The following is a 25,479-nucleotide window of genomic DNA, read 5'->3' on the forward strand; positions in this document are numbered from 1 at the left end:
CCTTCACTGATGCAAATCCATTGGCTGAAGATTTGAAACCAAAATATTCCATTTATGGTTGCATGAGAAAATGCTCACACAGGTTCCATTTGAGTCCTTTTGCTGCTTTATGAATTGTAAAACCAAAAGTGTTAAAATAGTCTATCCCAAAAACATTTTCCAATTTGGGGTCACCTACCATAAGAATATTTAATGGATGTGTTGCTTAAACTGGAAGATTTCATAGCAAGGGCACACGATGGTGTCCAGAGGCCAACAGGTTTGTCATGGTTGTCGGCAAGGGTTGTGCCACTAAAGTTACGTAAGTAGATTGCTTTACCAAGGACACTGAAGCACAGATGACTAAAAGTAATTTCACATGGTGTTTGCCTACAACGTTTCATCTAAGTACATTTACTGGATTACATCCTGCGAAGTCTGCTCTTCCATAGATTTAATACTCACTTTGTACACTTCCATAGGCTGAAATGTATCTGCATTGGAAATGTGGCAACTTACTTCTTTGCTGGACCTGTAGCGTACTGAACGCTACTGGGGGCAGAAGTTGCATACGTGGCGAAGGAAGCAATGTTTACAGCCAGGCCCTGACACTGACGTGTCACTAGTGAAGTTGTTGAAGAGGTGAATTCCATCATACATGAAATCTAGGCTGCATGGGTAGCTCAGCTAGTCACATTTTTTCCCTCAGAGTAGAATCCAATTTCTATAATAAATGGTTTCTCAATTATGTGTTGAGGGAAGATGGACTATAATGTCTCTGATTAGTGTAAAATGGCTCTGAGCACTATGGGACTTAACTTCTGTGGTCATCAGTCCCCTAGAACTTAGAACTACTTAAACCCAACTAACCTAAGGACATCACACACATCCATGCCCAAGGCAGGATTTGAACCTGCGACCGTAGCAGTCCCGCTGTTCCGGACTGCACGCCTAGAACCACTAGACCACCGCGGCCGGCGATTAGCGTATCTAAATGGTTTCTCACTTATGTGTTGAAGAAAGATGGATTATAATGTCCCTGATTAGTGTATCTGTGTAGTTTTCCCTGTACCAACATCTGAAATAGCAATTCCTACTTCATACATGCAGGTTGGTGGCCCAGTATGCATCAGAATACCTAGGACCCTTTGCCCTCTGCCTGAATTCTAACCTGACAGCAATAACATGTTTCTTTGTCAAATATGTTTTTGCAATAACAAAAATATTCTAGGCAACTTAAGTTTTGGCAGGTTTGTTAAAATACATCTAATTTCTGTATTAGATGATACAGTTCAGAATTTCCTGACAAGAACATGGCCTTTTGTCTTTCTCAGTCGGAAATACGACAAACCGAAAAAAATAACTGCAGTCATCATCAGTAAGTGTACTACTCTTCACTTTGTTTAGCAAGTGGTATGAAAGCCACAAACACAGGTGGCATGGAAGATGTACTTGTTACACTTGCTAATGCTTGCACTGCCTGTAATATTGCTGCTGTTATCTTGTGGTACCCTTGTGTGGTTTGTGTTAGTAGTTGTAGTTCCTACATGGCTGAAAAAACCACTCTCTCACCTAATTACAAAAAATGTTCAAAGTCTGATTTGTTCACATCATGAATCCCATCCTTGTCATCACTGTCGTAAAGACGAGTGACACACATGACTAGTTGGTACTTGCCCACTTTTACTAACAACAAAAGATATATACATAACACTCCTCACAGGCAATACACGTTATCTTTTTGTCCATATCCAAAAGCACAGTCCAGTATTTGCCTGAGTCCCATCTATGACAAAAGAGAGTCCACAATATAATGCTGTACATGCCAAACCAAAAACACACTCGATGCAAACTCCAAAGACTTCATCACTGACTCAGACCAGGCCTTTGCTGGCTTATATTGTCCAGTTTGAGGTGGTCTTGTCAGATGGCTCTAATGGCAACAGGTGCCATCTGGGTAGTGATGCCATGACAGTCCACAGTAATTGTGTGCTAGCTACTAGGTTTCCATTGCAACATTGGACAGCACTATTATGATAACACAGAGTGAATCAGTGCTTTGTTCTTCAAGAGCTATTAGCACAGATTTTGTTAAAACTGAGTCAAAACCTCTTTAAAAATTATTTTGAGCAAAATGCTGTCGATACCCAATCCTCTGTTCTATAATTTTGCTCATTGACTGCAAGTGATTCATTGCACTAACAAATTTCTGAAGCTAGCTTGTTAATTTGCCTGATCAAAATCCAAGGTTTTTCTCTTATTAGCTGATTGTAATATTAATGAAGGTCTTGTGCAACACAAAAATAATACAAGGTAATTAGAGGCAGAGCACATGCTCAGACTGGGGAAGAAAGTCAGCCATGTAAAGGAGCCATTCCAAATGCTTTACTGAATTATAGAAACCACATATTTTGTTGTTTGGTTAATTTGTAGATTAAAATTTGAGAGTCTAGGTCGCTGTGCAAATGAATCCCAGTTTCCCCAAATATGGGGCCGAGTTCTGATCATTGCGCCACCTCTTACCTCCTTTTGTGTGAAAATGCAACAATTACAGTGGTATTACAGTTTCAATGGAAATAAATAGCGGTCTTTATGAATACTGATGGAGGAAAAACCAAAAGCATTTTGCAGTATTTCATTTTTTAGACAGAGCTGTAGGAGTTAATGATTTTGTAGCTCATCTGTATGTCAAATGAAAATTTGCACCAGACTGGGATTTCAACCCAGATTGCATGCTTATCACAGGTAGCCATTTTGCCCAATTACGCCAGTCAAGCCTGCCTCCAACACTGACTAAAAAACCCTCTATGTCACTGATGTTTCCTTTTTGTTGCGCAACAACCGGAGCCTATTCCCAAAGGGTAAGTGTTAATAAGCACTCTTGGGGGGAGCCTCTGGTTGTGGTGTTCAGAAGTGTAGGAGAGAAACATCTACCACTGAAAGTTTGAGTTAGTTGTGAAGACACACTCAGATGTTCTATTTGCTGAAGGCAACTGCTCCTGGCAAATAGATCTGGGTTCAAATCCCGGGTTGGCACGAATTTTCAACTGGCACAAAGTGTCAGTGCATCACTGGAACTATATTATTGAACAAGTTTAAGCGATTCCTTTGATTTCAATGTTTTAATAGATTTTGTTGAAACTGAATTATAACTTTCCAGAAAGCTATGATTCATAGGCCAAATAATAACTTATACTCATTCCTCTGTACTCTAAGTACTTTCACAATCTGCAAATAGTTGACCCGCACTGTCTCTACTTTTAAAGTGAGCTTGCTCCTATTTCTTTCAATAGGATTGTATCTCATGTTTATCACTTTTTCTTGTAAAGCAGAAAAATTGCACCATTGCTCCAGTTATAATGGAGTGAACCAATGAAAAGGACTCAAAACTGCAGTGGACGGAGAGCTGTATGACTTGAAGTAATACACGTGCGTATTACCAAAAGTAAAGTTCCCATATTTTTTACCAATAGATAACAGTGTTTATTGTTATTAATTTATACATCATTGAAAAGCTTGCACTTTTTTATATTTTTCAACATAAGCGTTTGCCACCTAAGTGTTCCTTTAGCTTGGGGAAGAGGTGATAATCGCTGGGGGCTAAGTCCGGGCTGTACAGGGCTTGGGGCATAACAATCCACCCGAATTTCTTCAAAAGCTCTTGTGTTTGATGAGTGACGTGGGGTCAAGCATTGTTGTGAAGAAGCACTGCTCCCTCCTTCAGTCATCCTCTCCGGGGATTCTGGATTGCTCGCCGGTGTTGGGTCAATGTTTCACGATATCTGTCTGAGTTTATTGTAATCCCAGGTTGCATGAAATTGATGAGGAGTACCCCCTTCTGATTTCAAAACACAGTCATCATAACATTTCCTGATGCCTGTGTTTGTTTGAATTTCTTTGGTGGTGCTGAACCGGAGTGATGCCACTGACGAGATTGTTGTTTTGTTTCGAGGGTGTAATGAAACACACGTTTCATCTACCATGATGATAGAGTCCAACAACTTCTCTGTGTTGTCTCCATCCTCACACTGGTGAAGAAACTTTGAAGCATTGTCGAGGTGTTGCTCCTTGTGTCCATCAGTCAGCATATGGGGACCCAGCCAGCTCACACCTTGTGATAACCCAATGTTTCTTTTGAAGTTCTTTCAATTGTCCCATGGGAAGCTCCAGGAATGCATTCAACAAGTTCATGGACAGTGACCCTTCGATCTTTGAGCAGCTCACTGTTGATCTTCTGGACAATCACAACCAAAACCGGAGGTATTCCACTCTGTTCTTATCATGAACTTCCATGCGACCCTCAGGGTAAACCCTGCACCTTTTGTGGACGTGCTGAATGGACATGCACTCTTCCCCATAAACCTCAGTCAGTTGCCGATGAATCTCTATGGGCGGTAACTTCCTTGCGTGAAGAAACCGGATTACTGCTCAAAGCTCGCACTTCGCGGAAGCGGTGATCAGCACTTCCATCTCTGACGGCTGCCAAGCAAACACTGAGACACATAGCGAATCACGGACAGAAGGGCTCAAGAGTGGGGGGAACCACTGTGCATGGCGCTGCTGTCGGATTTAGCCTAGCACCTTCCCTCAAGGCTGTAGCTCATTGGGAACCTTACTTTTGGTACAACCCTCATAACTTTTTCATGTTGGAAGCAAATGATGTGTATATACTTTGAAATATAGCGTAGCTTTTGTTTGCCCATCTGGAAGAAAGGAGACAGTTGTAATGGAAGAAAAGATCACAAAGAACAATAGTAAACTTTACTAGAAAAGTACTATCCTTATATTTCAATTATGAAATGAGTAAAGGTTGTGATGAGTTTTGAAAAGTACAGTATTATCAGATGAGCTGCAGCTGACCACTAGGTAACCACGCAATGGCAGAATCAGATTTTCTGACCTCTTACTTATTTTTTGTGACTTAGTGATATGTATAATAGGAGACTGTAACAGAAGGAAACAAATCTATACATGTTAGTCAATTAGTCATTGTTAAAGGTCCATAATATACTTTCAGTACTAATATGTACGGACATCACGTGGAGAGTCATCTGAATTTAGTATTACTAATACAGTTTTACCTAATTTACATCTAATTACTGCAACATAAATATTATATTTAGATTGGAATAAATCGGACCAAAAATAGAAGAAAAAAGATTAACATTGACTTTCAACTGTAGCCTGAGCTGATAATGATTCTCAATATAGGACAGGGCGAGCCACGGCGTGCCAAACTTCACACATGCTGCAGGTGGGGTAGGGCCCACCATGCCACTTGCCTTTGCTTGCCCCTTCTTGGAAGTACCCGGAACAGTGCGATACTTCATTTAGCATTGCGGTGCAGCATTTTTCGGTCAGCATAACTCTCTGAGTTTGGCAGAGTTATATTGTCAGCACTGTTTAACCTTCACTATTTGTTCATGGTGTGAAGGACTTTCACAGGACCAATGGCTGTTTTCACAAAAAGAGGCAGTCTTCCGATCTATTTTCACAATCATTTTAAAATGAATGGGAATTCATTTATGTTAAAACAGAAGAGAAGAATGAGAGTTCTCAATTCACATCAGCAGCAGTTACTACATATTTACTATGAAACGGCATTACAGTACCACACAGAAAGAATTTAAAGATTTGACAATGAAAGAGCAAGAAATTATGATCAACAGACTGGATTCATTAGTTTCATTGTTCTGTACATCAAAATGCACTTTGTGCTAAATTTCGAGGCCTGGAGCACATGAAGAAATTGGTGGTACAAATAATAAAATTTCTGAAGTAACTCTCATTATTCCATTGTCTGTTGCAACAGTTTTCAATGGCACTCAACAAATAGTGTGGATATCAGGCAATAATGCAATGTATGCTGATTAAGTCAAGGGGCATCCCTGGAATGACTTTTCTATTCAAAACTTGATATTGTTGAATCTATGAAGGACAAAGGAGTGCACGAACAAAAATTAGAGCATCTGGAATGGAGTGTAGACTCCACAGTTTTAAGTGGACTTGACTGCACACTGCTCACAGTGAGACATTGCACAGTAACTTCTTTCTGATTGATGGGGATGCTTTTAAAAAGAAAATCACATTGTAGAAGGGACACATTCTGACAAAGACAGTCCAGTTCCATGCACTCACTGGCTTTAAAGAAAATGGGAGGTTTGAAGAATTCACTGCGGCATTGAAAGGATTACAAGGATAGTTTTATAAAGATTTTGAGGACCTGTATATCTTACATCTGCTTCCAAGCTATTTTTGAGACCATTTGCAATTCCAGTCGAAAGCGCCACTGCAAATGTGCAGATGTAGCTGCCTGACTTGCAAGGTAATTCCGTTTCATGACAAATCTTTTTATGTTAAAACTGTCCAGGAAGTCTACACTGCCTTCCTTACGTAGAGTTTCCAAATTGCCATAATGAGACTGCAGAAGCGCTACAATATTTTGATCAACATATTTGTGTGAAAGACCTTTTCTTGTTTATGGAGCTAAATAAGTAATGATTTACTGTCAAAGAATATTAGTGTTTGACAAGAAAGCAGGTGTAATTAAAACCTATGAATACCGCATGGAGGTGAAATCTCATGAAACCTTTTGTAAAAACACCTATTCCAATCAGTCGTCTAAGAGAGAGGCTGTGTTTCAAGAAATATGGTGCATGTTAAAGTGGGGGTCATCGAGCCTTCATTCTCCCCTTACTGCACTTAGTTTCTTTTTTTTTATTATGAAACTAATTAAGTCACAATTATGTGGAAACTTGAGTGTGAAACTCTATGAAATTATCTGTGTCTGTCTGTATGCTGACATTTTGTATCAGATAAAAATTATATTATGTCTTCAGCATGAAAATTTGTTTTGTCTTTGACCTATGTTGTTGACAAATGTGAAATATGAAACGAAGTAGTACACAGTGCATCTGTACTGCTATTTAAACGAGATGCATTTGCAGTTTACCCCTCTTCCCCCTCCTCGCATGCAGACAGCATGGCATGGTGGTGGAGGAAATGTGAAGCAAGGCTGGGCACTTTGGCACTTGGTTCTGGGCCAGGCCCACAAGCTGAATTCTTAGCCACCCCTGATATACGCATTTTGCAAATTAAATTTTCATTCTACAGACTACATATAAAGACGAGACACAGATAGTTACTCAGAAGTTTTTGATGGAAAGGCATCTGTAGTTTCAAACTGCTGTCATATAATGCACACTCATAATTGGCTACTCTCTTGACCTTGTGGCTCAAAAGGTGGTAAGTACCTATGTGACCAAAATGCTGAGATCATTGGTCCTGTGGCTCAAAAGATAGAGAAGTTGTGTATATGTGTTAATCTGCTGAAAAATACCACATGTGTAAGTTGTGTTGGTGACCTTCTTTACTTGCTTACCTGCTACTCAGTTCCTCTTCTTTACAGTTCATTTTTCTTCCAACGAATAACTTTATTACACTACCAACATACTCACCTTCTATTGTTTGCAATGACAACTTTCTTTGTACAAAGGTGAAACAGGCTTTATAATGAAGACATTTTGATGATGTTGGGAACATCAGTGGTCATATGGTGTCACTCTAAAAATTTGTTTCAGGAAAAAAATTTCAAAACTGCTTTGAAAGATAGAGTAGGTGAAGATGTCGGTGTCTTCTTTCTCAATAGGAGTGCTTCATACTGACTGTGTCAGTATTCAGAAATCTGTTCCCAAAAGAACAGATACCATTGATGACCATGCAGCTTCTCTAGAATGAAATGATAACTAAATCAAAACCCTAGCTGCAGACAGGTGTTGTTGATACACATCAATGGGGACAGCTGAAAATGTGTGCCCTGACCGGGACTCGAACCCAGGATCTCCTGCTTACACGGCACACGCTCCATCCATCTGATCCACCGAGGGCACAGAGGATAGTGCCACTGCGGGGACTTATCCCTTGCATGCTTCCTGTGAGACCCACATTCCCATCTGTCCACAACCTACATTCATAGTGTTCCTAATAGATATTTGCCCATTCACTCATTCAGACTAAGCTGACGAGTCTCGTAAGAGTTTGGGCAAAGTGTGTGCATTCGCACAGAAGGAGGTCAATGGGTGGGTAGCCTTTAACTGTATGAAGATGGTATCTACTCCCGAAAGAACAGACACCATTGATGACTGTGCAGCTTCTCTAGAATGAAATGGTAATTAAATCAAAACTCTTAGTGCCGACAGGTGTTGTTGACATACATCAATGGGGACAGCTGAAAATGCGTGCCCCAACCGGGACTTGAACCCGGATCTCAGAAGATACCCCACTGCTGTCCCAATACAATACATTTGAAGAATGCACGTATTGCATTAAAAAATCCTTCATGGAATGAGGAAAAGAACACCTCACCCCCCCCCACCCCCCAAACACACGCAGGGAGGGGAAGGGGGAAAGGAGAGCAGGAGGGAGAGTGAGGGCGGGGGAGGGAGGGAGGGAAGGAAGGAGCGAGGGAGGGAAGGAAGGAGGGAGGGAGGGAGGGCGGGGGAGGGAGGGAGGGAGAGGGATGCTAAAAGTTAGAAATTCAGCTAAGCTTTTACATTTTTGTGACTGACAACCCCATTACAGATGTTCTTTGCCCAGCAATTGATAAGTATACGCTCTACTTCTGTTAAAAATTTTATTAGTGTTTCATTTTTTACTACCATTTTGTGTACATTTTCAGTATTGTGAAGCATGGAGCAGAACACATAACACATGGGAGCAAATGTGTTTATTACCCATAAGAGAAAGCAAATTAAGATAATGTAGATCAAGCTGTTCCAGCTTGGGCACCTGCCCTGGTCAAGTGCCCACAGTCAGAAGCGTCCAAGTGGCTAGTGAGTCCACATAGCATGGTGCAATAAGACTACCTGGAGGATAACCTATGATAGCTGCACCTGCCTGTAGGTAGCTGATGGGTGTCTAAGGCTGCCCGTGTCCCACTGGGAAGCAGCAGCAGCAGCAGTGGAACAGCTTGATGTAGAATGTAACTTGGAGACAATAAGTGAATGAGTGCCAAGACAGCAGCAACTGATGTCATTTAGACCTAATATCTAGATATAATGCTCCAAGTGTGATCATCTTAACTACTGCAGATTAGAAAAAATTGCAACTGATCCAGTAACAGTACAGCTTTTGATTTTCACCATTCAACTTTGCTTCTGCCATTTTTCTCAAACATTTGAGGCTTTAATAAAACAAACTGGTTACACATGTATCATACAAAGTATTTTCCATTGCTGGCCACTACTTTCTCCCATCTTTCGGGCAGCGTATGAATCCCACATCAAAAAAATTGTTCATCTTTTGAAGCAATCCACAAATCGATCCAATTTGCGACTTCTTCATGAGATCAGAAGTGTTGTTCAGCCAGGCCATGCGCCATTGATCTTAACAGGTGATAGTCAGAGGGAGCAATGTCTGGAGAATATGGCGAGTGGGGTAGGACTTCCGATTTTAACATTTCCAAGTACGTTTTGATCTCTTTTGCAACATGGGGTTGAGAGTTGTCATACTGCAAAATCACTTTATTGTGCCTCTCGCTGTACTGCGGCCATTTGCCTTTTAATGTTCTGCTCAAATGCAATAACTGCGTTCAATAACAAGCATCCGTGATAGTTTCACTTGGTTTTAACATCTCCTAGTACATGATGCCGAGCTGGTCCCACCAAATGCAGAGCATGATCTTGGAGCTGTGAATATTCAGTTTGGTCGTCGACGTGGAAGTATGGCTGGGATATCTCTATGATTTTTTGTGTTTAGGGTTATCGTAATGAACCCATTTTTCGTCCCTGGTCACAATGGAATGCAGAAATCCATTCCGTTTTTGCCTCTGAAGCAACTGTTCGCAAACACAAAAATCGCTCTAAGCACTATGGGACTTAACATCTGAGGTCATCAGTCCCATAGACTTAGAACAACTTAAACCTAACTAACCTAAGGACAGGATTCGAACCTGCGACCATAGCAGCAGTGCCTAGAACCGCTCGGCCACAGCGGCCAGCTCACAAACCCCATTCAACGCCTCTTGGTTTCAGCTCACGTGGGACCCAAGTTCTTTCTTTCTTAATCATGCCCATAGCCTTGAGACGTTTTGAAATGACTTGCTGTGCCACTCCTACTAATCGTGCCAATTCTTCAAAAAATGTTAAAACGTGTGTGAATTCGTAAGGGACCAAACTGCTGAGGTCATCGGTCCCTAGACTTACACACTACATAAACTAACTTAACGCTAAAGAAAACACTCACACCCATGCCCGAGGGAGGACTCGAACCTCCGGCGTGAGGGGCCATATGATTAGTGACATGACACCTATAACTGCGCGGCTGTGCCAATTCTTCTTGAGTTTGACATGAGTCTTCACTCAGCAATTTCTCCAATTCTGCATCTTCGAAAACATTCTCTCTTCCACCACTATGCCAGTCTAAGACATTAAAATCATCATTCTTGAAGCACTGAAACCACTCATGACACTTTTTTCACTAATAGCATCCTTACCATACGTACCTGAGAGCATTCGATGAGACTCAACTGCTGTTTTCTTCATATTGAAACAAAACAGTAACACCTCCCGCAAAGGACGAGACTTAGGCTCGTAAACTGACATTTTCAATCAAGAACAACTTTATGATGCAGACACAATTGATTAATATTTGAATGATGTTATGTGACCGGAGCCCAAGGTAACTGCCTGACATCTTGCGATATGTTTCTTTCGACTGCTACTTACCATTGTTGCCACCTATCGGCAAACAGTGGAAGCAAAGTTGTACACCTTGTATGTGTATGGCTTGTTTCATCACCACACACTGTTATACAGCAAATTATTTTTGATCACAATTTTAGTAATGAATTCATATTACAGCACCTGAATCAATAACACTTTGTAATGATGAAAAATACAAACACAACACTTCAAGATTCATAACTAAAGATATTTTCTCACAATCTATACAGGGAAGTCATAATGGTCAGTCATAATGATCATGCCCTTATACAAAACATGTTGTATATGTGCTGTATAATTGCTTTTAATTAATAAATGTAGCATACATACTCATAATATGATGCAATCAGTACAATACAGTTCATCACCAGCAAATTCTTTATATAAATAATTACTGGAACAGAACACCAAAGTTGTGCATAAACAATAAGGAATTAATAGTCATATACTGTACTTAGGCTGCAAAACTGAAGCACAACAAATAGGCATAGATTATACTGCATTAAATTATACATTTCTTAGAGGCTACCCGTAACTGTACATTTCTGTTTTGCCCCTATACTGAGTTTCTAGGTTTGAAGTAACCAGTGCTTAGAATTCCTGCAGCAGTTGGCCAACTTTGTCTGTAAATGGGCAAAACATTTGCACACCCATCTTCACTATTTGTGTTCTTACACACACAACTTAGTCGTAGTCTGTAAACAGTCATCTGTCCAGTATTTATGGAAAGTGGTGTTGGCTCAGGCTTCTTTTCCACTATTTTTGTGTTATAACACTCCTTAACTACTCTCATCTTAAGAGACTCTTTTTCTATTCCAAAATATTTGCCTGAAAAAGACAGTATAAGAGTTCATTAACAAGACCATTAAGAACTATACAAATAAAAGTTTTATGTTAGGTGTTGCAACATAATTTGTACAAATATACTTCACTTGTTTACAGGCTTTATTTTAGTGTTTCATTTATATGTCCTTTCATTACCCAAATCACAGAAGCAAATGCTTCCTCAAACCACACCAGAATGGAAGAAGGAATCAGCCAGCTCCGTAATACAGAAGCCTATCAGCATTCTACTACAGTGATTTAATTTAAAAGGCAATGGCTCCACAAAGACTGCAGCAATTTTGCCATATTAATGATGAAGAAGTGGAAGTTTCTCTGATGTAACAAGATACTAGCTGGGTGGTAAAGAGAGACAGTTCACAGAAGATTTTTTTTCTTTTTTTTATGAAATCTTCTTAAGCATTACTGAGCAAGGTGATGTAGTGCTTTGGGAACAGAATTAGTATTCAGGCAAAGTGGGATTTAAATCCCCATCTGGCCATACATACAGGTAGAGCCCATTATGAGCAGATTCACTACCTGCATTTCTCCATAGAGATGATTTTAGTTTTAAGCAACGTGCTGCCATTTGTTAACAGTACATTGGAGCGGTAATAAGTCAGTGCATCTTTTTTCATGTTTGTTGAGACGTGAATTGACAGTTCAGGTCAGTAAAGTTGTGAAGTTCCACTTGACAGAGCCTGTATTTAAAATGTCAGGTAAGAAAGTGTGCCTGTCCAGCGAAAGAAGCACGTACAAAGGTTGTATTCAGTAGGAACAAAGTTAGAAGTTTTGGATCACTATGACCTTCAGCGTGTTTTGATACTTTGTGACTCCACTGTGAGAATTATTCATAACACTGCAGAATCAATTAGAAAAACTATTCAGTCTTATCTAACTTAAGTGTGACTAAATCTTGCATCGAGGTGATGGAAGAATGGAAAAAATGCTAAGCCACTGATTGAGCATGAAAACCAACAACTCACGCCTCTCTCTGGAGCTGCTGTGCGAGCTAAAGCCAAGACAATCCAGCACCTTTGTCAGCCAGCTGGGGTTGGTTTTATTACAAGTTGTAAAGCTGTGATGAATGCAAGCACAATAATGTGTGTGTTCATAGCTTTTATTTTAAAATCGACATGCTGACTTTTAGTATAGCTCATGACACCAACATGGACATACATTGTACAGCACAAATTCTTGCACTGAAGAAGAAGATTGTGTGATCCTGTAAACATAGTGTTATAACGTGAAGTTGAACAATTATATTTCAAGGATGAAACAATACATGTAAGTCACAGATCAAGTAAACAAAGTAAGATGTGTGTACACTTTAACAGTCAAATCAGAACTGAGTCCGAGTCTAGCAGCCGCTGGCTGGCTGGCCTCTTACGTGGCGCTGCTGCTGCATGGCTGGCAGACAGCGCCGCATGTAGAGGACACGTGTAACTGCGTGGTGGCACTTTGAAAGATCGGTGAGTCACAACACATAGATCCAAAGATGGCAACAGAGAACCGCAAAAACCAGTCATATATATGAATAAATGGTCTAAGGGATCTTGGCAGTTAAAAATTTATTCAGTATTCATACATTCAGTTTAATGCTCAGATGGTGATTGATGTTTTTAGAGATGCAGGGACTGACATCGTTCCAAAATGTATGAATGATCTAAGGAGGAAACTGTGTGCCAATGCTAGAAGATGGAGTGATCAGTGACATCATCAATGCAACAGGAGAAATTGCAGACATGGTATGGCCGATTGAGTTTACTGATGTTGATGAAGAGAATGTGTGTGACCCCCTAATCTCTCATTCCAAGGATATGAGAAATGACTATCTGATACTGTTCAGTGAGAATAGTAATAAAGAAGAAATGGGAGTCAAGGAAGTTCTGCCTGCTAGTATGCTGGCATGAAGAAAATGGCTGAGGCCTTCGAAACAATCAAAGCTGCAATGACAATTTTTGAGGAATATCATCCTGAAGAAGTAAGGAGCGCAATAGTGAATGGAGAAGTTAAACATTCTCTTAAATGTTACAAAGAGTTGTACAATCAACTGGCAAAGAAGAGTACACAGCTGACAATTAAACATTTCTTTGTAAAACGGTTTGGTACTCTGAAAACATCAACCTGGTGAGAACACTTCAACTAAAGAGGATCTGCATGTAAGGAAACTAAACTGACTGTAGTTCTATCAAATTATTCTGAACTTATATGATCCAGAGGCTATTTAGCCTAATGAAAATGATTTTAATGTGTTGTTATGTGTTTTAGTGTTAAATTTCAGAATGTATAAATTTTACATTAAAATGCATTTCAGAAAGATGATAATGGTTCCTTTTGGTAAAAATATTAAGAAATTCTATTTTAAATTTAATATGTGAGTAAACAAGGACCTGACCCTAACCCTGTATTTTACACGAAAAATGACTTGATTTAAAATGGATACAGTATGCGCGGTGACTCTGCGGAACATAACTATTGCATACAATGAGATTTACCTGTATTTTAAGTTTTACACAGTTTCCCAAAATAAATCAAAGAGAAAAGATAACAGTAATAAATATTCATTTTCAGCATTTAATAACAACTATGGCTCCACAGTGGCACTACCACAAATTTTAATAGTTTTGTCCTTTTCTCTACCAATTTCATATCTTAATGAAAAATCAACAAAGTGTTAATTAAGACTTAATGAAAGGAACATTAATGGCAACAGGAAAATACTTATATAAATAGAAAATAGAAAAACCTAATAAATACCTTTGGATTAAAGTAGACCAATGAGCAAAAGTCAGAAGCATTGAGTTATTGACAGGAATACACACAAAAAAGAAAACTTGCTAGCTTTTTATGTTATCCTTTGATGAGTTAAGTAACACACACACACACACACACACACACACACACACACACACACACACACACACACACACACACAAAGCGTGAGCTCATATGTGCCTATGTCACAACACAGTGCTGGCTGGACTAACAGTGCCGATACTGTATTTCAGCACGTGTACTTGTTGTGGTGGGGTAATGTCGGGTGGGGTGAATAGAGGAAGCAGGAGGCAGAGAGAGGGACTTGGAATGGGTGGTTAGCAACTCAGAGGCAGACAGCCAGTCTTCTACTTAGGAATGTCAGAGGGAGGGGTGATAGGTATACAGGTAGGCTTGTAACGCACGACTGTATGGGCTGATAGGGAGTAGCACATCTAAATGTTTATGATGTCATAGCTTCCTCAACTGTGTGTTGTACAATGATATAATTTTGCAGGTACATTCAGTTTTATATGTGGATACTGTACGCAAACTATGTTGCGAATAGAGTTGCCAGTAAAGAAATAATAAACTAAATAGTCACACCTGATGTCACAGTTTTACTGCATGAAAAGAGAAAATGTACTAAGTGATAAACTATTTTCACTATTTTGAGGGTGGTGTCAGCATGAAAAAGTTTCATAAAGCTTTGTAACAACACCATGAAAAGGAAAGTTGCTACTCACCATATAGTGGAGATGATGAGTCGCGATAGGCACAACAAAAAGACTGTCACAAATATACCGCACAACAAAAAGACTGTCACAAATATAGCTTTTGGCCGGTAAGGCCTTCGTCAAAATTAGATGACAAACGTACACACAAGCACTCAAGCAAATGCAACTCACACACACACACACACACACACACACACACACACACACACACATGACTGCAGTCTCGGGCAACTGAGGCCACACTCAGTGTGGCCTCGTCTAATTTTGATGAAGGCCTTACTGCCTGAAAGCTATATTTGCGACATTCTTCTTGTTGTGCCTATCACGACTCAGTATCTCCGCTATATAGTGAGCAGCAATTTTCCTTTTCATGGTGTCGTTACATTCCATCCTGGATTTTCCATTGTTTGATTTCATAAAGCTTTGAAACTATGTGTGAAGTTTGTTGAAAGTCGCTATGTGATCTAATTCTCAAATACTGATTGAATATAGTCTAGGTATTTGTACATCGTCAGTTATGAGAGCTTTTTAAATTTTTAAGTTAGGTCAATAACCAAGTGAAATATTGAAAAATCAAATTTTTGATGGGCCTGGAAGCCATTAGGTAAGCAATCTGCAACTGATACTGGGTTGTGCAATAGCGGTTTAGTAATACAGATTGTAACACTCTTTTAAAAGCAATTTTCAGTTTTACTTCTCAGAGAATTTAGTTTTACCCCAGGGTGGGAATCACTTATGTAGGAGGTTGGTGTGTGGGGTGAGTTGTGGTGAGGAGGGAGGTGGACTCAGGGGAGAGGTTCAAGAATTGCCTAAGGATTTCAATGGGCATGAAGGACATCTGGGATGGGATCACTCTGGTAGAGCTTGTGGGTGAAGGAATCAGACAGTCGGCACAGGCCTCCCTTCAGGTAATCACTAATCATGACAGTGGTGGAGCCTTTGTCTGCAAGGAGGGTGATTAGGTCAGGATTTGTTTTCAGGTTGCACATCGCTGCCCTTTGTTTTGCTGGAAGGTTAGTGTTCTTAGGAAGAGACCTGGTGAAGGATGGTGAAGCCAAGTTGGATGTAAGGAATTCCTGGAAGGTGACAAGGGGGTGGTTAGGTCAGAGCAGGGGAGTGTCATGGTTGGATGGTGGTATGAACTAGGAGAGGCAAGGTTCAGTGTTCGGCTAGACATACTTTGATGGAAGGATTGGCAGCTAAAAAAGATTTCCACTGCAGGGATTAGCAGAAGGAGAGAAGGTCTCTGACAAGTAATCATAGTTACACCTGGGTGTAGGACTGAAGGTGATGTATGTGGATAGGACTGAAACTTCTACCTGACAGAAGGCCTTAACCAAATGCCTGATTCCTCCACCTACAAGCTCTGAGTGATCCCTTCCCAGAAGACTAACATAATCTCTAATCCTTACTGAAATCTGCAGGTCCTTCCCAGAACCTCTCTCCAGAGCCTACCCCCTTCCTCATTCCAACAACACCTTGTACATACACCTCTACATGCTCCCCAAAATCCGCAACTCAGTAATCCTGGAAGCCTCATTATAGCTGGCTATTGTGTTCCCACTGAAAGAATTTCTGTTCTTCTTGACCAACACGTCAACTAAGTGCTGAAAACTTATCCTAAACTGAGCCTCCTACATCAAAGATATTAACCAATTCCTTCACCATCTTTCCATCCCTACTTCACACTGCTGCTGTCACCTTATACATCAACATTCCTCATGCACATGGCATTACTGCTATCAAACACTACCTCTCCAAATGCCATTCAGACTTCAAAACCACCACTTCATTCTTATACACTTTAACTATATACATCCCGACCCACAACTACTTTTTCCTTTTAAGGAAAGGTGTACATACAAATCTGCAGCACAGTCATGGGCATCTTAATGGCACCTTCCTATGCCACCCTGTTTATGGGCCACCTAGAGGAAACCTTCCTAGCCTCCCAAAACTCCCAACCTTTAGATTAGTTCAGTTTCATTAATGATAAATTCATGATATGGACACTGGGGCAAGACACCCTATTCACAGTCTCTCACAACTTTGTCACTTTCTCTGCCTCTTACTTCACTGTGCCCTACTCTAACCAACACACCACCTTCTTGGACATTAACTTCTGCCTCTCTGATGGCTTCACCCACACCTCTGTTCACAGCAAACCCTCTAACCACCAATAGTACTTGCATTTGAAACAGCTGCCATCCTTTCAACACAAAAAAATTCCTCCCATACAGCCTAGCCGCCAATGGATGACGTATTTGCAGTGATGAGAACTCTTTTGCCCAGCATGCTGAAGTCCTCCTACAATTGTACATCACTCTTATTCATTATTTAAACATAGTTCCTGAACACCACTCAATGCCGACTGGCTGTCATGTCATCCTCTGCCACAAAAGCCTTTGGATTTGGTCCGTATACTTCTCTTGCAGTCAATGTTGAGAAGGAAAAATCTCTGTCAGAACTGGGAATCAAACCCCTATCCTCCAAATGCTAATTAGACATGATGACCGGCCAATGACAGAGGCAGACTCTTTATTGATTACATCAACTCTAATTTTGCACAAGAGGTGGAGGAGGTGATTAGTGTTTAACGTCCCGTCGACAACGAGGTCATTAGAGACGGAGCGGAAGCTCGGGTGAGGGAAGGATGGGGAAGGAAATCGGCCGTGCCCTTTCAAAGGAACCATCCCGGCATTTGCCTGAAGCGATTTAGGGAAATCACGGAAAACCTAAATCAGGATGGCCGGAGACGGGATTGAACCGTCGTCCTCCCGAATGCGAGTCCAGTGTGCTAACCACTGCGCCACCTCGCTCGGTTTTGCACAAGAGTCAGATTATCTAGTAAGGAGATGAATAAATAAATAAATAGTACCTGATGAGCTGTTGAGCATGAGTCAATCTTTGCACACTCAGTAAAGTTTGATGAAAACTGAGCTTTAATATCCAAAATCAAATAATGGAAACTACAGGTTGAAATATCAACAATGTAAGGAAAAGACAGATTGCTACTTATCGTAAAGATGTCACTTTAAGTTGCAGCCAGGCACAATTAAATGACACACGTTAGCTTCCAGCCACTGCCTTCATCAGAAAAAGTAAGAGAAACACACACCCACATTCATTCACATAAGAAAGTACACCTCACGCACAGACGACCATTAACTCTGGCAGCTCGGACGAGAATCTGATTCTGGTTCGAGATGCTGGAGAATATGGCCATGCATGTGTCAAGTGTGCTTGCTTGTGTGAATGAATGTGTATATGTTTCTCTTCTTTTGCTGACTAAGGCTGTGGCCGAAAGCTAACACGTAAGTGTCTTTTAATTGTGCCTGTCTGCAGCTTAACATGTCATGTTTATGGTAAGTAGCAGTCTATCTTTTCTTTACACTATTGATAAACTTAAATATCCAGTTTTTCATGATGTCTCAAACTTTTTCATTTGCAATGTCTGTAAGCTGTTATTTCAATGCTACTCCTTTTCTCATCAGTTGACTGTTGCCGCTTTGACATAGATTATTAAATATATTTTAAGTTCATATTTTGCATTGACTTCTCTGATTTCAGTTTCTTTACATCACATAACGAATTTTAGATTCCTTAACCTTCCATTTCCCTTTTCTCCTACACTCTCTTTTCTCACTGACTTTGAAATTCTGTTTCTGAGCAAATGAAGTCATATGTTCTGTTCTGCTTCTTGTGTTCATCCAGACTATATAATCTTTGAAATTATAGGGAAGTTCCCAGTTTTTCACTTGTCTGTTGCAACTTGTATAACAATCCTTTGACATTCACCATATCATAAGTTGACCACCATGTTTCATGATGCTATTAATTAATTAAGATAGCGCCCCACCACAATATGTTCCAATGAAACAACAGAATATATGTTAGAGATCCATCTCTTTGACATTTCTATCTCATCACATATAGAGAAGAAGGAACTTTCCAAACAGTTTGGAAATTTGCCACGGGATACCCATTCAGACAAAAATGTCAGTTGACTCAGCAATATACAATAACAAAATGGAAACAAGCAGAATATTTTACTCTAACAGCAAAAATAACAAGTAGAATCTGTACAGTACACAACTGGAGAAGAGCTTTAAAATTAGAAACTATGATTTTTAAATAATTTGTTATAAAAACTATATTTTTGTTACAACTAACAGAAAATTCTACATAGATTAAATGAGAGAAACTAGTGGCAATATGAAGGTTCAAGTTGGCCCATGAGGTATGCTCTAACAGAATAATTTGATTCTGCAGTACGTAAGGGAGCAAGAAATAGCCAAATTGGCTATATGAACAGACCAGTGCCACATTTGCTGGATACTATTCAACACAGTTCCAGTTCAGTAGTTTATGGTCCATGTTTACTGACAATTTACTCAATACATTTAGCCCACTGCTGTCACAACACTACATTTAATTTGAGAATAATCTTTTTAATTGTGATTTTTTCGACACATGTAAGCATAATATTTCATAACTGAAGTCCATTATTCTGTTCTTTACCTTTTGGAATATATACATTAAAAAACAGGTAGAAATCCATCAAAACTGTGAGAAGGTACAATGATTTTTTTTATTATTCTTATTTCTTATTAACTGTATTCTGAAAAGTTTGAAAACAAACAAAACTTTATTTGAAGGATTAAAAATAATGATTATTATTCATTACCTTTTATTCAGTTTGCTGATTGCAATTACATAAAAAAGTTCAATGAAAATAATTCATATGATTATAGAAATGTAAACAAAACTGTGAAGTTGAGAATTTTTGACTGATATACCCTACATTTTGCAGCATTAAATTTGTCATTGCTAAAAAGTATGATTTTGTTATAACAGTGGTCTCACATATAAAACTAGTGTATTAAAAATTGTAATCTTTAAGAAATTTCTGGCACATAACCACAGGCTACCAACAGAGTAAATAAGGCACTGAGAACTGTAAGAGTTCAAAGCACAGACATGATGTTTTGAGAAAAATAGATTTTTTGTGAAAATCAAATTTGTAGGCAAAAACATGTCTCGTAGTTTTGACTTGTTTTTTAACCATGTCTAAACATCCTATACTTCCTATGAAAAACTAATGTATCCACTTATGTTATGAAATTTTAGTTAATAATTTGGATTTTTAATATTAATGTTAATTCACAAAATTTTCATACATAGGCTAATGAAAATAGTGTCTTTTTGACAGATGTAAAGTTTTTAATTAATATGAAACTAGAACCAGAATGTGAAGAACAGATACTGACTGCACCCCACCTATTTCAACACTTTGTGGTCCTTGTTATCATCATCAGTGTTATGTGACTAGAGGTTCAGATGAAACTGTCTGTCCACTTCAGGCATGGAATCTAATACTTTTGTTAAGTCTCTCTGTTTCAAGGTTGATATTTGCCTTCCACCTACATATTTGGGCACTAGGTTTTGCAAGGCATCCACAAACTGTGGTGAAATGACAAATGGTGATATACCTCGAAATGGTTAATGGAAAATGGTGGCCTCCTGAGATTCCAGTGAATAGTACATCACTTTAAACAACAGTTTCTGGTAATCTGTTGAAAAAGTAATCATTGTAAAATTTCTGAAATATACACTGTTTTCATACACATTGACTTCTGGTTGGATAGTGAGGTCATTAATACTCTTAGAGGTTCTGAATTTCTCAGCATCCAATTTAATGACCAGAATACTGAATCCACGGAAGGTGAGATTATGGTGGGAAATTTCTTTATGAGCTTCCAGCTTTTATGAAGAAATAGGCACCTGTGTAGCCAGTGAGCACTCTTACAACAATGAAACTTTGTGCTCTGAGTCCATATGGAAGTAAATGTCAGAAAAATTGGTGAGACAGCTTTTTGTGAATGTTCATATATATATAGTGTGGGTCTACACCAGAGATAAAGCTGGTTCTCTGTAAGATCAACAGTTGTGAGGAGCATGCACACATCTACATCTACATCTACACATACACTCTGCCAGCCACCAAGCAGTGTGTGGCGGAGGGCACAATTTGCGTCAAAGTAATATTCCCCCCCCCCCCCCCCCCCCCCCCTCTCTGTTCCACTTGCGGATCGCCGCTTTAGTACGAGCTCTTATTTCCCTTATCTTTGAATAATGATCATTACGCAATTTGAAAGTTGGTGGTAATAATATAAGCTCTACATCCTCGGTGAAGATTGGATTTCGGAATTTAGTGAGCAGCCCCTTCTGTTTAGCGCGTCGTCTTTCTGCAAGTGTGTCCCACTTCAAACTTTCTATGAGATTTGTAACGCTCTCACAATGCCTAAATGTACCAGTCACGAATCTTGCTGCTCTTCTTTGGACCTTCTCAATCTCTTGTGTCAGACCCAACTGGTAAGGGTCCCATACAGACGAACAATACTCTAAGACTGGACAAACTAACATATTGTAAGCTATTTCCTTTGTTGAAGTACTGCATCGCTTCAGGATTCTACCAATAAACCACAATCTAGAGTTTGCCTTACCCGTTACTTGTGTAATCTGATCATTCCATTGAGATCATTACTAATAGTCACACCCAGATAATTGACTGATGTTACCGCTTCCAAAGACTGATCATTATTTTGTACTCATACATTAATGGGGATTTTTGCCTTGTTATACACAGTAGGTTACACTTATAATAGAGGGAAACATTCCATGTGGGAAAAATATATCTAAAAACAAAGATGATGTGACTTACCAAACAAAAGTGCTGGCAGGTCGATAGACACACAAACAAACACAAACATACACACAAAATTCAAGCTTTCGCAACCAACGGTTGCTTCGTCAGGAAAGAGGGAAGGAGAGGGAAAGACGAAAGGATGTGGGTTTTAAGGGAGAGGGTAAGAAGTCATTCCATCCCGGGAGCAGAAAGACTTACCTTAGGGGGATTAGAGGACAGGTATACACTCGCACACACACACATATCCATCCGCGCATACACAGACACAAGCAGACATTTGTAATTTACAAAGTAGTAAATAATGCTGAACTACACAAACAGTTTTCTATAACTGTATCATGTTTGGAAAGTTGAGTTGTAATAATTGGTTTGTTACGCTTGTAATAATTGGTTTGTTAAGCTAGGATTTCATATCTCAGATACAAACTGGAAAGGTATACAGATGTTGTAAGTTTCAGCAGAGATCTGGGTTTGAGCACTTATCTGGTGCACAATTTTAAAATGACACAAATGTTGATAAAATTCTGGCTTTTGTAATTATACTTTAGCAAACGTTCATTGACATACCTTGAAGTTTTTTCTCTATACATTCAATCTGTTTTGCTGACAGAATATTAACATTGGCAGATGGCTGTATCCAGTAAGTAGCAAAAATAACATCAATGCTTTCAGTGTCACTTGCAATTACAGTTGGTGTTGCTAACACACCTGTGAAAATTTTTTGTAAAAAATATAATTATTTGAAATATAATTTAATATAGAAAAAAGTTTGTACTTCAAGAACAAACAATGTCATATGCATTATATACAAAACTTAGAAACAAAAAAACAAATAATAGAAGGTCACTTAATTTTATGCACATTGCCTGGAAGGCTATACTATATTTCATTTCATCAGCTGAACATTTAGTCACCAGTTGTATCAAGGGTAACATCAGAGATGGTTCAAATGGCTCTGAGCAGACTTAACATCTGAGGTTATCAGTCCCCTAGAACTTAGAACTACTAAAATCTAACTAACCAAAGGACATCACACACATCCATGGCCAAGGCAGGATTTGAACCTGTGACTGTAGTGGTCACGCGGTTCCAGACTGAAGCGCCTAGAACCACTCGGCCACAGCGTAACATCAGAGTCGGCCACAGCGTAACGTCAGAGATCTATATATGATGAGAAAAAGCAGAATAGTTCGCAGCTGCATGATAACGTAGACTAGTGGTCAGAGTGTCACCAAAGTGTTAAAGCTGAATGCATATCATGTTAAACATGAGCAATGTTACCAAAATGCTTGTGTGCCAGAATGATAAAAGGGGTACTTGGTTTCGGGCATACCAGAGAGAAGTACGTAGCAAATTTCACAGATATAATGCCATATACTGTCACAGTGATTTACCTAAATTGAAAAAAAAAAAATTCTAGTCAACAAGACTTTTGTGTCAGAATCTCAGTCAGGAGACATTTACAACAAACCAATACTGTGTTTCAGCTTGTAGACAGAAATTCCTCTCCACTGTAAGAAATCAATGACGGTCCTCCCATCCCATTTTCCAGTGGATGCGGCAGAGGGATTTGCATCACATGGACGTTCATCAGATAGTTCCACTGACCAGAATGTGGCCCAATTACAGACAGTGGTTGAACAGAAATCAACAGCAGAGTACGCAATGCTGAGAATGTATTATGTGGTACATCACGTTTTTGTCTGTATGTCAATGGTAAGCCTCAGAAAGCCTTTTGGAAAGAAGGCATGTGAGAAGTTGTTCAAGGTTGATGTGACAACTATCTTGAGTAAGAATGGTTACACCGAGATGCTGAAATACGAATTTTACTGTTTGCTCATTGTAGTAATGAAGGTTGTAACACCATGAGCCCCGTTCCCCAAGATCACAATTTGCAAGCAGCCTGGAATTACAATGTGACTGCAAAAACAAGGAACATCCAGCAGCAATCATACTTCTCCACTGACCCACATAGTACCCAGATTTGAACTTCATTAAAGATCTTTGGGAGTACTAAGAATATTGTGCCAAACATCAAAGATAGTATTTAGACAGCTTGGCTGAACTACATGGTTCACTGTGGCAGGAATAATTAGGTGCCATTTTCTCCTACTTCTGGAACCTTGTGCAATCTAAGCCACAACAAATCTCAAAGATAGTACTGTTATGGTAGGGCTAATTGGGAACTTTTTCCTCCTCCTTTTGGTGCCTCGTGCAGTCCACAGAAAGAGAAAGAGAGAGAGAGAGAGAGAGAGAGGGGGGGGGGGGGAGGCGAAGATGAAGTAAAATAAAGAAAGGAAGATAGATGCAAGACTTAGGGAATTAGGCTAGAAAATGAGACACTAAAAGTAGTAGATGAGTTTTGATAATTGTGCAGCAAAATAATTGATGCTGGCCAAAGTAGAGAGGATATAAAATGCAGAATGGCTATAGCAATAAAAGAATTTCTGACAAAGAGTAGCTTCTTAACATTTAATACAAATTTATTTGGTAATGAAGGGAATTGGGCACATTGTAGAGGGAGACCAGCAGGGGAATACAGTAATCAGGTTCATGTGGATGTTTCAGTAGTTATTCAGAAAGGAAGAACCTTGTACAGGATAGATTAGAGTGAAGAGTTGCATCAAACTAGTCTTCAGACTGACAACCACAACAATAACACATGCTGTTGGGGAAAAGGTGCCCTTTTTTCAGTAAGCTTTGAAGGTCTCTCTGAAAGTATTGAGATTTCCTGTGTTTTTTGATTGTTTCATTCTCAAGAAAGGTGATTAGCAGTGGCACTCATAGTTAAGAAATCATACAAGTTTCAGCTTGGTCAGCCAGCAGGTTTCACTATGTATGTCACTTAGAGTAAGCCATCAATGGCACTTAACTGGTGCTATTTCTGCATTTGATTTTAATGCAGGATAGAATGCAAATCAGTATTTGATACACATGCAGCTGACTTTTGATGACTCTTAAAGTTCCAGAGCAACAGTCTGCTGATGATTTAATGAGTTCAGACACAAGAGAAACACTCTTGATAAGAGTAACATCTGAACATTGATTGAACAGGATCCTTGATGCACATACCATATCAACAAACTGATACTTTCTTAGGATTTGTTTGGCAATATTTTATAAGATCCTGCACAAGAATATTAAGGTTAGAAAGATATGCTATCATTAGATGTCACATCTTCTAATCCTAACAAAGAGACAGAGGGGCTGGCCAGCACTTACCTCAGCTCAGTACAGCCGATAGATACACATAAAACAGAACCGAAAATTTACATTCCTAGCTTTCGGAACAAATGTTCCTTCATCAGGGAGGAGAGAGGGGAAAGAAAGGGAAGAAGGGAAAGGAGATTCAGTTACTCACAACCCAGGCTATGAAGCAACATCTTCTAATCCCTAAGAAAAAACATCTTATTGCTGAATTCTACTAGAAATCACAAAAAAACTTTTATTTCAGGAAGTCTCTCTTTAGTTTCTCCTGGTGTATTTTAAAACAAAATAATCCATGGGTGTACCACCAGTTGTTAGTCTCAAAAGGACACAGTACTTCAGTGACTGATCCTATCACCATGATCATGTGCATTGGTGAACTTACTATCTGATGGCTTGAGAGGTGCTTACATCAACGCAAACCCAATGATGCCAACTGGATCAACTGCCAAAATAATGAGCCCTTTGGACATTTGCAAACTGTCAATGTTATTTGGTATTGTTAGGGAAAAGAAACAGCAGAGACTGTTAAAGGACTACAGAATGG

At 39.4% G+C, this 25,479-nt stretch overlaps 1 protein-coding gene across 1 annotated transcript in view; it reads right to left on the reverse strand.

The window, feature by feature from the left end:
• Positions 1–10,994: 10,994 nt before the first annotated feature.
• The window catches only part of LOC126191429 (uncharacterized), an 88,360-nt gene continuing 73,875 nt past the window's right edge, over positions 10,995–25,479 (reverse strand). The window contains exons 11-12 of the mRNA XM_049932306.1: positions 22,293–22,433; positions 10,995–11,528 (exon numbers count right to left, since the gene is read on the reverse strand). Coding sequence (XP_049788263.1) covers positions 11,257–11,528; positions 22,293–22,433 — 413 coding nt within the window. The 3' untranslated portion in view covers positions 10,995–11,256. The remainder of the gene's footprint in view (positions 11,529–22,292; positions 22,434–25,479) is intronic.

This window comes from Schistocerca cancellata, chromosome 6 (genome assembly GCF_023864275.1).
Source record: "Schistocerca cancellata isolate TAMUIC-IGC-003103 chromosome 6, iqSchCanc2.1, whole genome shotgun sequence".
In the NCBI taxonomy this organism is placed as follows: domain Eukaryota; kingdom Metazoa; phylum Arthropoda; class Insecta; order Orthoptera; family Acrididae; genus Schistocerca; species Schistocerca cancellata.